Source organism: Erigeron canadensis, chromosome 2, assembly GCF_010389155.1.
Source record: "Erigeron canadensis isolate Cc75 chromosome 2, C_canadensis_v1, whole genome shotgun sequence".
Classification (NCBI taxonomy): Eukaryota; Viridiplantae; Streptophyta; class Magnoliopsida; order Asterales; family Asteraceae; genus Erigeron; species Erigeron canadensis.
In genome coordinates, this window is record NC_057762.1 from 34,097,678 (window position 1) to 34,112,097 (window position 14,420).

At 35.4% G+C, this 14,420-nt stretch overlaps 2 protein-coding genes and 1 long non-coding RNA gene across 5 annotated transcripts; 1 reads left to right on the top strand and 2 right to left on the bottom strand.

The window, feature by feature from the left end:
• Window positions 1-432: 432 nt before the first annotated feature.
• Window positions 433-2,761, top strand: LOC122589820 (malonyl-coenzyme A:anthocyanin 3-O-glucoside-6''-O-malonyltransferase-like). Of its 2 annotated transcripts, XR_006322357.1 has the most exons (3): window positions 433-1,995; window positions 2,084-2,276; window positions 2,399-2,458. XR_006322357.1 is itself a non-coding variant. In XM_043762142.1 (2 exons), the coding sequence occupies exons 1-2, from the start codon at window positions 598-600 to the stop codon at window positions 2,114-2,116; spliced, it is 1,431 nt and encodes a 476-aa protein (XP_043618077.1). In that variant the 5' UTR covers window positions 433-597; the 3' UTR covers window positions 2,117-2,761. The 2 variants fall into 2 exon arrangements, 1 of the variants encoding a protein (XP_043618077.1); XM_043762142.1 differs by having other exon boundaries at window positions 2,084-2,761.
• A 1,399-nt stretch (window positions 2,762-4,160) lies between these two features.
• On the bottom strand, window positions 4,161-11,245 carry LOC122586904 (methionine aminopeptidase 1D, chloroplastic/mitochondrial). Of its 2 annotated transcripts, none has more exons than XM_043758926.1 (10): window positions 11,081-11,245; window positions 8,270-8,333; window positions 6,470-6,698; window positions 6,171-6,332; window positions 6,041-6,082; window positions 5,858-5,929; window positions 5,681-5,760; window positions 4,961-5,058; window positions 4,633-4,680; window positions 4,161-4,526 (listed from the first exon to the last, which is right to left on the bottom strand). In XM_043758926.1, the coding sequence occupies exons 1-10, from the start codon at window positions 11,208-11,210 to the stop codon at window positions 4,381-4,383; spliced, it is 1,071 nt and encodes a 356-aa protein (XP_043614861.1). In that variant the 5' UTR covers window positions 11,211-11,245; the 3' UTR covers window positions 4,161-4,380. The 2 variants fall into 2 exon arrangements, with proteins under 2 accessions (XP_043614861.1, XP_043614862.1); XM_043758927.1 differs by having other exon boundaries at window positions 6,470-6,695; window positions 11,081-11,244.
• A 1,324-nt stretch (window positions 11,246-12,569) lies between these two features.
• Window positions 12,570-13,657, bottom strand: LOC122589869. Its single transcript, XR_006322367.1, has 2 exons — window positions 13,311-13,657; window positions 12,570-12,990 (listed from the first exon to the last, which is right to left on the bottom strand). It is a non-coding gene; the product is annotated as an uncharacterized LOC122589869 (long non-coding RNA).
• Between the last annotated feature and the right edge of the window lie 763 nt (window positions 13,658-14,420).

The following is a 14,420-nucleotide window of genomic DNA, read 5'->3' on the forward strand; positions in this document are numbered from 1 at the left end:
TAAATATAAATTAAGTATTTAGGGCTAAAAAGTGTAAATTATTGATGAAAAACAAAAACGTGTGAATTAATGAGACTTTTTCTACAAATATTAATATGATAATATATTTGGATAATGATTATTATGATTTTTAATTTGTTAATCTAAATAATGACATAAGCGAGAACATTTGATAAAATTGAACGATTTGATTGATTAACGAGTCATTAGTTATAATATATATTTAGATTATTAAACTTCAAATGTATTTGTCAAAAGTTTGACAAAGATGGATTGTGCATCACATCAGCTATGATGTATGCCGGTGATAGGAACAAACAACTACATATAAAGATAAATCTATCTATTCTTCTAACATGACATTTGTGGTTTATGATGAGAATCATTTTCATCTCTATAACTATAATTCACTTGGTTTAATGTTTGAGCTATCAAACCTTCCAATCTTAAACATATTTTAAACCCATTTAACAACGATAGATATCAAAACTCATTTCCAACTTTCCAATTCCAGAACTGACGACAAAACCAAACACCCCTTTTAACTTTGCAACCCTTATCCGAAGTTTAACTGGAAAACCAAGGATCGTACGTTAGATGGCCTCAACAGACAACGAATTATTGAGTATTATCGAAACGTGTCAAATCTCGGCACCTCCAAACACAATCGGAGAAAGGTCACTACCACTTACTTTTTTCGACCTTTATTGGTTACATTCAAGTCCTATGCCACAACTTTTCTTTTATGAATTCCCATATTCAAAACATCATTTTCTTCAAACAATTATTCCCAACCTTAAACACTCTTTATCCATCACTCTTAAACATCTTTTTCCATTTGCTAGTAAGTTGGTTATTTTTCCACCATCTCAAAACAAAAAACCCGAAATTCGTCATGTTGAAGGTGACCATGTCACACTTACTTTTGCTGAATGTGATCATCTTGATTTTAATGATCTTAAAGGAAACCATCCTAGAGAATGTAACAAGTTTTATAATTTGGTACCTTTGTTAGGAAGTGTGGAATATATATCTGACTTGATAAAAATTCCTCTGTTTTCGGCACAAGTGACATTTTTCCCTAAAACACGTGGCATCACGCTGGGGATCACGACTCACCACACGGTTGCTGACGCGACCACCGAGATTCATTTCTTGAGGACTTGGGCTTCCATTTCGAAAAATGGAACTGATGTGTTATTTTTAGCTACTGAAGTTTTGCCATTTTTTGATAGAGTGATTAAATATCCGAATTCATTTGATCAACTTGCTTTGAATCGATCCGGGGTCAAAACTATTTCCATTGAACTCCCTAATCAGTATCCTGATCAAGTTCGTGCCACGATTGTTTTGACCCGTTTAGAGATTGATAGGCTAAAAAAATGGGTATTAACTAAACTGCCAAATTTGGAATATATTTCATCACTTTCAGTAGCAAGTGCTCATGTATGGAGTTGCATAGCGAAATCACGTAATCATCTAGACAGTGAAAAGAAACTAAAAGACGGTGATATAGAAATGGGGTTTGTGTTTTACGTAGACTGGAGAAGTCGAATAAACCCACCTATCCCTCAATCTTATTACGGTAACTGTTTGTGGCCAACGTTTGCTATAGAAAAGAGCAGTGTACTTTCGAAAAATAATGGATTTCTTATTGCTGCTGAATTACTTGGAAAGGCTTTAAGTGAAACTATAAACAACAAGAATGGGTTCATAAAAGAAGTGGAATCATGGTTTAAGAAATTACGGAGAGATCTTCCTACGATTGGAGTAGCAGGATCACCAAAGGTCGAGTTCTATGACTTGGATTTTGGATGGGGGGACCCGGTAAAATTTGAGGTTATATTCATAGATAAAAATGGTTCGATATCTATTGGTAAATGCAAAGGATCATCCCATGATATTGAAATCGGTTTGTCCCTTCCTACTAAACAGATGGACGCTTTTCTGACCATCTCTAGAGATGCATTAGAGAAAATTTTTAATGAGGAATCGGTAAGAACTTTGATCAGTAACGAGCATATGTCGTTATACACAAATCTTGATTGGAGTAAGTGTTCTAACAAAGTGTTTCGTGTTTTAGGTTATGATTGGACGACTTAACTGCAAGTTATGAAATTCATGAACTGATCGAGGAAGAAGAGTACGAAGACTCATGGGCTGATTAGTTAATGTTCAGTTCATCTACTTGATGCATCTCGATTTGTTCTTGTAATCAAACTTGGAAATTTCTCTGAGTTTTTTTTTTTGGTCATGAGCTCTATGCGAACCATAAGGTATATGTAAATTAAGTTGGTTTGGTTTCATACTATCATTGTTGTTTTGATCGTAATCTATTCAGAATCATAAAACCTGCATGCTATCAAAGCTAGGTTGACTTACTTTTTTAAATCAAAAGGAATGGGAATGGGTGCCAGAGCCAAAGGGGAAAGGCAAGAGGAGACTTATCAGATGGACCAACTTTGCGTCTTTCTGCTATTTTATTGTCACATAGAGACAGAAATATGGACGACAAAGCCATCTTATATGAATAGAAATTATCCCTGCATCGTATACGGTTGAAAAGCGCTGGTAGTCTAGTTTCCAAAGCAATAAACAGTGAGTCGATTGGATAAGTATGGGCTTTTTACCAAAGGCTGTTTTATGTGCCATATTCATCCGAATTTGGTCAAGCTTTCTGTTTCTATTAGGCTTTTGAGTGTCTATGCAAGTTTGATGAGTTTTCGGTGTTTCCTAGTCATTTAATAAGTCCTTTGATCTACACCTGGTGTTATCAGGCCCGGTCTTGGGCAAGTACGAAAGGCTCAATTGAGCAGGGCACCAAAAAGTAAGGGGCACCAAATTTTGTATACAATACGTCACTGAGTCACTCCATATATTGATATATTAAATTAATTTTGCTGCTAAAGATATATCTATAGGCAAAAGATGTTGTTATCTTATATATTAAAGTCCACTAGTCCATCAATATCTTATGAATTATATTATTGTTTTATTATTATATCATACATAATAATCCCATCCTATATTTTTTGACGTTAATATATGCAAATAGTCGCAAAGAGTAAATACGCAAACTGGAATTGTTCATTGTTCAAACATATATATTGATTTATATACTTTGATTAATTTTTATGTGAGCTAGACTTAAACAACTTATGGTATTAATTATCAAAACTTAAATTTTGATGCATTTAAAAATAAGTTAGAAAACTTTGCTATAGTTATTTTATATTTTCAAACGACATTATTGTTATGGTTGTTTTGATACCTTTTTATATATACTTACTATACTTCAGCCGTTAATGACAAATTTTGACGTTTAATGGGCACCATTAATATATTATCGAGCTGGGCACCCAAAATTCATGGCACGGGCCTGGGTGTTATGTCCTCTCTGTGATAGCAGTGTGGAGAATATTGATCATGTTGTTAAACTATGCACTGAGGTCAAGACGGTGTGGGAGAGGCCGGGTCTTTAAATGGGGAGGGTTGGGTCGGCTCAGGGATACAACATGGTGGAAAAACTATGCTACAAAATTTAATATCTGGTGACTTGCTACAGGCTGTGACCTGGGTCACTTCTTACTTCATATGAAAAACCGTGATGATTGTATATGCTACAAAAAGAGTGTTACCGCTGACACTGTGACAGGTTATTGATTGATATTCAGTTACATAGCTTGGACTGGATCATATGTAGAATAACAGGTGTCTCTATTGATTGAGATTATAGGTGTCTGATCTGGTTCAGCTTAGCAGCTTAGTAGTAATGCAGTTTATTATTTCAAGGTCTGTTGCCAGGCATGTAATGGCAGCCTGTTGTGGATGAGTTGGGTGATCTATGTATGTAGTTGAAATATTGGATGTCGGACATTGCATCCTTGTATCTCAGTAATACTAGTATTGCGCTCTATACTTTTTCAGTCTGGGTCTGAGACCGGGTTAAGAACTATTAGTAAAATAAATTCACTGTTTCAAGAACTGGTATGGTATTAAGCCAAACAGTCAAATAACCCGAGTAGAATATGAACCTGGCTCATCCTAAACCAAATTTGTAATATCACATACATGATACATTGCTAGAAACGATTTCTCAATTACATGGTAATACTAGTTTCAAATTAGGAAAAAGATCACCTATAAAGTTGTCCAAGGGCTTTTGAGAAAATTGCATTTAACATTGCCTAACAATGATTAAGGTTGCCATTTCCCAAACATTTGGTACATATTCTGATCACTTTGAGAACAAAAATGTTTCTGAAGATTACAAAAGAATAGAATTGGACAAAAGAAAACTAATTTTGAATAGGTGTCTGATGCTTTAATGATCTTGTGTTTGGTTTAAAGGGCACACCAATCCGATCTATGAATCAAAATCTAACACTGTGTTAATATCTCAGCGCCGTTTTCAGTAATTAAAAGGGTGTGCTCGAACTGTGCTGACAAACTGCCATCCTCCGTCACCACTGTCCAATTATCATCCCACATTATCGGGTGTATGCTGCCCATGGTCAACATGGGTTCTGCAGTAAAACACGAAATTCGCACTTCTATTATTATAACATGCAAATGCAAGCATAATGCTTGTTGCAACTATCAAAGATCCTTGAAAAGGTAATGATGGCTAACCGATGGTAAATGTCTGATTCAACACCATGCGTCCACGTTCGTTATTCCCTGAAGATTTTTGAAAAATTTAACAGAAAGGTATAAACTGAAGAGAAAAGCCACAAAGACAATTAGAGGTGGCACATTGTACTGGTTAGGTAACATGTTTGGGTCAAAACAAAACACATAAATTTCAGTTAAACTTCGGATTAAGGGAAAAACTTCTATCTCATTTTTTTGTATATAACTAATTTGTCAAACATGATTATAAAGACTATCATTTCAATAATGAGTCAAGGGCCACCTCTTCAAACAATATACAGTAGAATGGAAAGCTTAAAAGATTTACTGTAGTGCAGAATGACTGGTTCACTGTGAAAAAGGCGTCCTACGCCATGCCCAACAAACGATTTCACAACACCATACCGATGCTTGTCTGCATGTGCGCTAGATTTGCCAAAATAAATATAGAAAAAAAGAATGAATATCTCGATAAGTTAGTTCTACTTTCAGAAGAAAAGCTTACAATGATAGTATAATGAAAGGGTGGTGACAATGTGACATCTACACCACTACATTTATCCATACACTGCCTGCTCATGCATTATACCAACACATGTACAACTCATAGCATGAATTGGTGGTGGTGTATGAACAATACTGGCGATGTATATATCACCACCCAGAATGAAGGGTAAAAGTGTAAAACTGTAAAAAAGAAGACTAATATACAAAAATATTTACAGGTCCTATCAATTTTCTATGGAAAATGATATTTCACAATTCTTCTACCATAATACTCCGTATAAGAGTGTACATTTGACTTTTAAACATCAAAATGGGTTACCGTTTCAAAAGTCAATAATAAAAATTGTATCAAACATAGGGAAAAACGATAGCAATTAGCCCAAACTGCATAAAAAAGAGCTACCTTTAGCCAATCTCGGTTTTAAATATACTAAGTTTGAAAACTGAACTTCCAGAATTAGAAGGATCTTTTGTGGAAACGAATTGGTATCATGAGATATTTGTAACAGCAACAAAATAAAACTACAACACAATTACTTACTTTATAATTTTCCCAATCGCGTTGAACTCCACTCCTGGTGCACATACTGCTATGGCCTTGTCTAGGCTTTCTTTAGTTGCCTAAAGCAAAAAGGTAGCATATAACTTTACTGGATATGATAAAAAGACATGAGCATTGAAGGAAAACAGTAAATGGGAAAGAGTCTTTATAGATTACTTGCACTAGTTTTTTGGCCTTCTCATCAACATCTCCACAAAAATAGGTTGCTGATGTGTCACCATGGTAACCCTGTTGGAGTAATTAAGAGCACATATATCAACTAAATTCAAAAAGAAGATGTAGAAACTTTCCACAAAATGCAAAAAAATGAGAAAAATAAAGTATAGAACAATAGCTTACATTGAGATAAACAGTAACATCTATGTTGATAATATCACCATCCTGTAAGATCAATAAAAAAATCGGAAAACAAAAAGAACAAGAAAAGATGCAAACATATAATCCAACAGTTTATGTTGAGGCACTATACCTCAAGTTCACGTGAATCGGGAATTCCATGGCATATGCACTCATTTACTGAAGTACACACACTCTTGGGAAATCCACCATAACCAAGAGGTGAAGGATAAGCTCCGTTGTCAATAATCATCTGGTGAACTTCTTGGTCAATTGCATCTGTTGTGATACCTGGCTGCCAATACAACAAAATGACCTCTTATTGAATAAATACAAATAACCAAATTAAACTTCATCAACTAAAGTTTCCATGCACTGAGTTTGAGTAACCCATGAAAATTTAGTGCTAGTAAGTAAGATACTAAACATTACCTTTACTAATGTCCCAGCATACTGAAGAACCTGTGCAGCAAGCCTCCCAGATGCCCTCATATGTTCTATACCCTCTTCATCATGCACTTCCGGCCCACTGGCGATGCCAGGTGGCTTCTTAGAAGCAATATATGGAGGCTTTAGTATATGATCTGGAACAGGACGGCGTGGAGACAATTTCCCAGGTTTTAAACGTTTACGTGTGCCATTTTGCAGTTCTGTATTTCTGCTAGTTTCATAAAAAATAGAAAAAAAATATTCTTACTCATTACTACAGAGTTGAAGATGTTATTCCTTTTGGGGTCCCAAAGCATGTAATACTTTTACAAGATGTTGTGCTTGGCGAGAGGCTTTAAGGGGCTTTTAGGAGCTTAAAGCTTCTGATTAATGAATAAATAAATAAATAAGTCCTCTGTTTGGATATGGTATTTAAAGGTAAACTTCAGCCCTAAAAAGCCCCAAAAAAGTTTCTAAAGTAAGAGCTACCGACAAAAAGGTAAAGAAAAAAGCCCCAACTTCTAGCTCCAAAACCAACCCCTGCCCCAGCCACAAGTCCAATTGTCCAACTACTTTTTCCAAATATTCTCATAGTCCCTATGTTATACAGGTTGGATTCAGCCGTTCAGGTGAGATCAGCACTCTCAGGTAAGATAAACTTCAAGAAGCCATTTTACATGTTCAAAAAACTTCTTTTAATAACTCTCTCAAAGATAAATAAAGTTGCAGAGGTGAATATCTTTGGTTGCATTTGCGTATGGGAATAGTGAGTCATGCAAGATGGGACTACTTGGTCCCATACTGATGCAGCCATGAGAGGTAAAGAATTGATCTGTTGATGGAATATGTTTGAGAATTGGAAGTGATAGTGCAAGTCTGGCTGTTTTGTTTTGATTGTTTAACAGATTGGAGTCTGAGTATTCATAGCTTGAATTGATAGGTATAGATGCTGGTATACGGTATTTGGATGTCCATGGTACTTATTCTGTAAATGTGTACGTTTTGGATAGTAATACAATTCACAATTTTCACCAAAATTTTTTTTTTTTTCTTTTAATGTTTTTTTTTCTTTTTTTTTGTTGCAAGTCAAACATTATAGCAAACTCTAACTGATGCAAAGATTGTTTTGCAAAAACAATTATAATGGACAAAATTACCATTACAAAGATTTTGTTAGATATCTATACTTCTATAATAAAGAAAATAGCTCCCATGTTGAAAGTTACATGGGAGGAAATGACTAAAATACCCTTAACAAGTATATAACACTATCAGCCCTTTTTTCTTTTAAAATATTCACATTATCCCTTTACATCAATTACTTTTACATCAATCATCTAACACCACTCGACGCCACCACTACCACCAACCGTCGTCCCCTACCACCACATTGTCGCCGCCACGAAAACCGCCGCATCGCGCGGGTAACGTGCTAGTAAAATATAAAGATTAAACCATTGGTGAGATCAAAACCTTCAACAGTATATCTACTGATAAATTTATGTGCTTTGACACACAATCTTTGCATCACCGTGAGTATCTAAAGATGCACAGATTGCAAAAACGAAATCCCCAAAACTAATAGGTATAAAAAGTCATTCAAAAAATTGATTTTTATGAATTCACACAAAAAGTTTAATCTCACGGGAACTCAAGTCTAACATGTTCATATTAGATTCCTTTTACTTTGTAGCATACATTTAACATGAAAAATTTTTTTTCTTGAATTTATTCGCATGCTCATGACTTGTAAACAAGTAATATATCAACAAAAAGAATGAAACATAAGTACGGGATAAACACCTTCTGTTGAATAGAAGATTTGTAATATATGATCTTCGTGGTTGCACTAAAATTTGTTTTTGACCTGCATTAGTTCATAGACACCAAAAATGTATCAACATATACCACATCTCATAGAGTAAACTAAACAAACAACTTACACAACAGTTTCACAGGCATGAAACATACACGATCATACGATATCACATACATTAATATATAAAGTAGTGTTTTAAACAATTCGCATAGCCCTTGAGGACAGACGTGTCTAAGTATCGCACAACGACTAACTTGTCGTACATGTACAAGCTTAATGGTACTATGTCATAGAGATGGTAATCGATTCAGCTTAAGGTTTCTTCGATTCAGTCTTCTCGATTTGACAGTTCTAGAAGCCCAATTCAAAAACCGAATTAATCAGCAAAAAACTAGATTACATATGATGCCTAGACATGGATTCGACTCATTTTCTCTCTTAAGCTTAACCTTTGATCGGCCACGTGTGAGCATCAGATTTTTAGGGAAGTTCGAAGGCACACCAAATTAGCCTCATTCTTATCATTTCCCATTTTAAAATCCTTACAAACTCAAAATATAAATGAAAATAGGCAATTTGACTTCAACAATATTATCTATATCTATATCTATATCTTAACCACCTTATAAAGCATTTGGCCCTCCTATTTTCTCAAAAAAGAGCTTGATCTACCAAATTACCCATCTCATACTCATCTCATTTATTATTCGCTAATTTTAATATCTCCACCTTATATACCTATATTACCCTTAATATAATTATTCACGACATACATCACTTAACCCTTAAAATAACTACAATACCTTCTTTATATCAACTACTTTTTATATTGATAACCACGCTACTACCGTTGCCACCACCACTCGTCGTCTCCATCACCACCGCACCACACTGGCATATGACTAGTATATATATATATGCTATATTATAAAGCAAATAGTCCCTGTCTAAAATTTTAAGTTTCAACATTTACTTCCCCAAAATACCCTTCCTATCTATACTATGTATACCTAAAATAATTATAATACCCTTTCTCTCTCCTCAAATCTCAACCACTCTTTTTTTTTCTCTCTCCTCCGTAAACTATTTTATTCCTCTAATTCGTTCAAAAATTTTTATCTCAAAAACCGTACATCGATATATTATAAAAACTATATGGGTGTTCTTAAAATTTCATGCTCTTTCAATAGAGAGGTCATTCAATATACTTTCGACGAATTTTTAAATACAAGGGCGGAGCCCATACGGCTAAGGGTGGAGCCCGTCAGGTAGATCACCCCATCACCGCCACCACCCCATTACATCACCACCCTGCCATCACCTCCATCACCGCCGCAACGCGCGGGAACCTTTCTCTCGTATATATATACTATATTATAAAGCAAATTCGCTTTTCAACTTTCAACATTCAATTTCAACAATGTATACATGATAATACATGATGTACCATACATCAATGCCTACAACTTTCTCTCTTCTCCATAAATCATTTTATTCCTCTAATTTTTTCAAAATCTTTTATTTCAAAAACCGTACATCGATAAATTATAAAAATTATATAGATGTTCTTAAAATTTCATGCTCTTTCATTAGAGATGTTATTCGATATACTTTCGACGAATTTTTAAATCCGAGGGCGGAGCCCATACGGTTAAGGCATTTGGCTACGACATTTAATGACATATCACCTCCTATAACCTATCACCCTCACCATCTCACCGCCGCAACGCACGGGTACTTGCTCTCGTATATAATAAAGCAAATAGGGTTTTCAACTTTCAACAATGTACACATGCTAATCCATGATGTACAATACATCTAAACCACATACATCAATAACTTACACTACTCGCCGTCACCACCGTCACCGGGCGCCACCACCACCCGTCGCCACCACCGCCACCGGGAGCCACCACCACCCGTCGCCGCCACCGCCGCTATTTACATCGCTGCCACCGCTAATACATCGCCACCACTCCATTGCCGGTAGGACCAACGTTGAGGCATAGCATATTATGAACGGAAGCGAAAGAAGCCCCCATACCTACTCTTCTTTCATCGGTCTATGTATGGCAATCGGTCATTTCTTTCTAGACATCGAAAGATTAATTTCTATTTCTTGTTATCGTGGAATTCGTCATCAAGATGGATTACCGGCAAACGCTCCCAAAGGCGACCCTCTCGAGTTTCCGGCTGTTTTCTAGATTGAAGTAGCCTTTCGTCGCCCCGAAAGAAGTCACTATCAAAGAGCTCACGAAAGAAAGCTTTGCAACTACGCTAACTATTGATATTGCAACTGCGCATGCCAGAAGACTAAGCTGATGCATTCTCTGATCAAGTAAAGCACATGTAAAGGGGTGGATATTGAGCGCCTTGTGAGCGCGTTTGGATCCGCGAAGGAAATCGCTTAGATGTTCCCCTAAGCCAACCCGGGAACGGACCGCCGCCGCCGCACACCACTCCCGCATCGCGCAGGTACGGTTCTAGTATATATGAAACTAAATTTCATTTTTGGTTCGGTTTGGTTTGAAAATCATTGATTCGTAAATCAAACGATAGACCAGAGGTCAGTTTCGCCCCAAAACCTCAATCCAAACAATCATGAAACCAATTCATTTTCAAAATTCGCTTTTTTCAAATTGAATCCATATATGGAGTCTATCTACAATAACTTGAATATTCGCATAACATATTCAAGAAAAAATATATATTATATATCCGTCAGGAACATAAATATATACGACTAAAAAATAAATTATATAGTTAGAGTAATAATGGATGATAAAAGTGAGAACCTGGGTTATATCGAAAGAAACGATGAATGGGTTTTGCTGATTGGATATAACAGCAGTTTCCGCTAAGAGATGACATAATACTCGGTCGGAATGTCGCCGCCGCTGTCGCCGTCGTAGCTGCGCCGACCATTTTCTCGGTTTTATTCACACCACTTGTCTCCCGCCACGCCTCTTATCGCTAATATGCGTTTCTTCTATTTGTCAGGTTTTGCTCAAACTTCCAACTATGATCATTGTAAGCCCTTCATCTATGGAAAGTTGTTAAAATTTGCGTATTTCTTTATTGGTTTAAAACGTTTTAGTTTCTAGTGTGAATTGTTGTTATGTTACTTCTTTCAAGCTTGCAAGACCATCCTTTTCTCAACGTGGTCTATCACGTCGGTTTTACACTTTTATGCATGATTTGATTTGGTGTAGTGACAGACGTGATGGGTTCGGCATGATACATATCATGCTGTGAGGATTAGTGTAAGTTATCGCCAAGACGATCTAATACGAGGATATTTATGGGTTAGGTTTTTCAAGTTTCTAACTAAATAAAACTTATTTGTATACTTAACCATATTGGGTTTGGGTTATTCCTTTTCTTTGATAATGATGGTTCCTTTGCTAGGCAAAGTTTTATTTTGGAGTTGTTGGAACATGAGTTTATTTTGGCTATTTATCTAGTCATAAGCCCATAACAAAACTAAATGAATTCAACAGAAGCAATATAATAATGATAATTAGTTTGCTATAAGTTAAAGCCTTAAAATAATATACTACTCGTACAAAATGTCAACATGACACCGTGTAGCCAGATTAAAGCTACGGTATAACAATAGCTACTTAGCTAGAGTCTTAAACTAGAATATTATTCGACTTCAAAAGCTTTATTCAGATTACTTACACAGTTACACCAACCATCCAAACATAGATTCAAACAAGAGTAGTATATGGTTTCAAGTTTCTTATTTGGGAATCCAAGAACAAAATAAAAGTTCAATATAGGTTTGGGGTGGGTTCGAGTAAGGTTTCTTATCCGGGTCTGTTTTTTTTCGAACTATTAGTCTAAGGTTCAAGAATTTTGTTTTTCTCACAAGATATCTCGGGTTTGAACCTCATTAGGTATAATGTATACGTGTTGCTAGAAAAAAGGTTGCAAATTGAAGACATAAATGCCACGATTAGGCATATTAGCATATATGTAAAAGTTCGTCTTCATCACTAAAATATTTATAAGAAACCTCGTGCATTATTACAATATGACATAACATTTTATTCCATTTATTCATGTTAAGTAGTTAACTAAAGTGTCATTCCATCTTTAAATAGATGGTACACATTCTTACCTCTTAAGAATAAATCGAATAAATCGAGAGTTCAAAACTGATATGTATAATGGATATGTATAAAAACTCCAATGTGAGGTAGCCCACTTGGTAAATTGGAGGTCTTAGGTGTAATTCTAAGCTTAGGGGTAGTAGTTTAGAATATTTGATGCAATAGATAAAGAATTCATTTGCCATAAGTACTAAGTAGTTAACTAAAGTCATTCTCTAAACCGAAAGTCTAAAAGTGCTCAATCCATAAATTTAAGAGAAAATGTCACAAATGGTCTCTGTGGTAGTTCATATTTGCATTTCGGGCCCTGTGCTTTTTTGTCATTGCAAACGGTCCTTATGCTTTCCATTTTCGTTGCTAGCAATCCCTGACACTAACTTCTGTTAATTTTAACCGTTAAATACCTCATGTGAATATCTGGTAAGAGCATTTTGGTCCTTTCACATCATAATGAGTCTCCTATTCTTTGTTCTTCACTTCTTCCTGCTTCTCTTTGCTACTCATCTTTATCAACTTCATGCATCTCTTTTACTCATCTTTTTCTTCATGCTTCCTTTTCTCAATCCATTAAGCATTAACAAAAATATCTAGTCACAAAAGCAAAATATATCACTTGAGAAAGATATCCCAAAAACAAGAACCAAGGACCATATATATCACAAATAACACCACCACCCGTAACATATCACAAAATCATAACCATTTGAGAAAGATTTTTTACTGATTTTTAATATCCTAAAATTTAAAACCAATCTTATTTACAAAAGGAATAGAAACGGTGGCGCTACCTTGAAGACGTCGCGAACAAAAAACCAACCCCTTGGTTTTGAGATGAGATTTAAACAAACAATAAATCCCATAATTATCTTATCATTTTTAATTCTTGTTTTGTTGCTCGAGGACATACCTTTGAGATTTAATTTCTTCACCCAATCACAACATGGCACATCCCACTTGCGATATGATTTTCATTCCTTTGTTTGACCGTAGTGCAAAATCATATACAACCAACAAAACCACCGCCACATCCGAGTGCGAAAACATAATAGCAAAAACATCTTGAAATAGGTGACCGATCTGCACACAAAGATAATTAGCTATGAGGTGGTGTAATCAGATCTGAAAATGGATGTTTGGAAAAATATAGTGCTTGTTGAATTCTTTATTTTTATTGATTGTTAACTGGTTAAAAGCTTCGATGTATCAACTGGAAAAGAGGTCGAAAATTATAGGGTAGTATTCTGTTTTGTGAAAATTACAGGTATATAGATATAGGTAGGTAATGGATGCAAATACATATATATAGGTAGGCAAAAGTAATAGATGCAGATACATTATCATAAATTAAAAAATCTTCTTATCACAAATACTCCTTGTGATTACGAAATTGCCAAAAATACCCTCACGTGATACGCACGTGAGGTATTTAACGGCTCAAACTAACAAAAGTTAGTGTCAGGGATTGTTAGCAACGATAATGGAAAACACGGGGACCGTTTGCAATGAAAAAAACATAAGGCCTGAAATGCGAATATGACCTACCACAAGGACCATTTATGACATTTTCTCTAAATTAAAATGACATTACATCACAGCTTACTAGCTTAGTACATTATTGTTTTATTTCCAACACGTGTTTAATAAATAATACACATTAAATTACGGGTCCCTTGACAAGAAAACAAAAATTACTTTCGAAAGGAAAAGAAAGAGATGAAAGACCACAAGGCCCACTAGCTGACACAGAGAATCGGCCCAACCCACGTTAGATTGTTCTAATGAAGTAATGGTGTCAAAGGGGGTGAGTACAAACAATGATTTCTATAGTGGTGTCTGGACTCTGGACCCATCTCGTCTATTTAGTATTTACTTTCTCATGGAAGTACAAAATTCATAACATTTTTCATTCATTTACTTTTCATTAGGCTATCTCCGATTCTAAGAACGTTCTTAGGCATTCTTGAGCTGTCACATCATATCCTTACAAATCCTTCAAATCTTATAATTTTATCTCCAA

Coding starts and splice junctions, on each gene's coding strand:
- LOC122589820 (XM_043762142.1), top strand. CDS start 598: ATGGCCTCAACAGACAACGAATTATTGAGTATTATCGAAACGTGTCAA. Junction 1,996..2,083: donor AAATTTTTAATGAGGAATCG/GTAAGAACTTTG, acceptor TTCGTGTTTTAG/GTTATGATTGGACGACTTAA.
- LOC122586904 (XM_043758926.1), bottom strand. CDS start 11,210: ATGGTCGGCGCAGCTACGACGGCGACAGCGGCGGCGACATTCCGACCG. Junction 8,334..11,080: donor TTTCTTTCGATATAACCCAG/GTTCTCACTTTT, acceptor GAACTAATGCAG/GTCAAAAACAAATTTTAGTG. Junction 6,699..8,269: donor AATCTTCTATTCAACAGAAG/GTGTTTATCCCG, acceptor TTATGAAACTAG/CAGAAATACAGAACTGCAAA.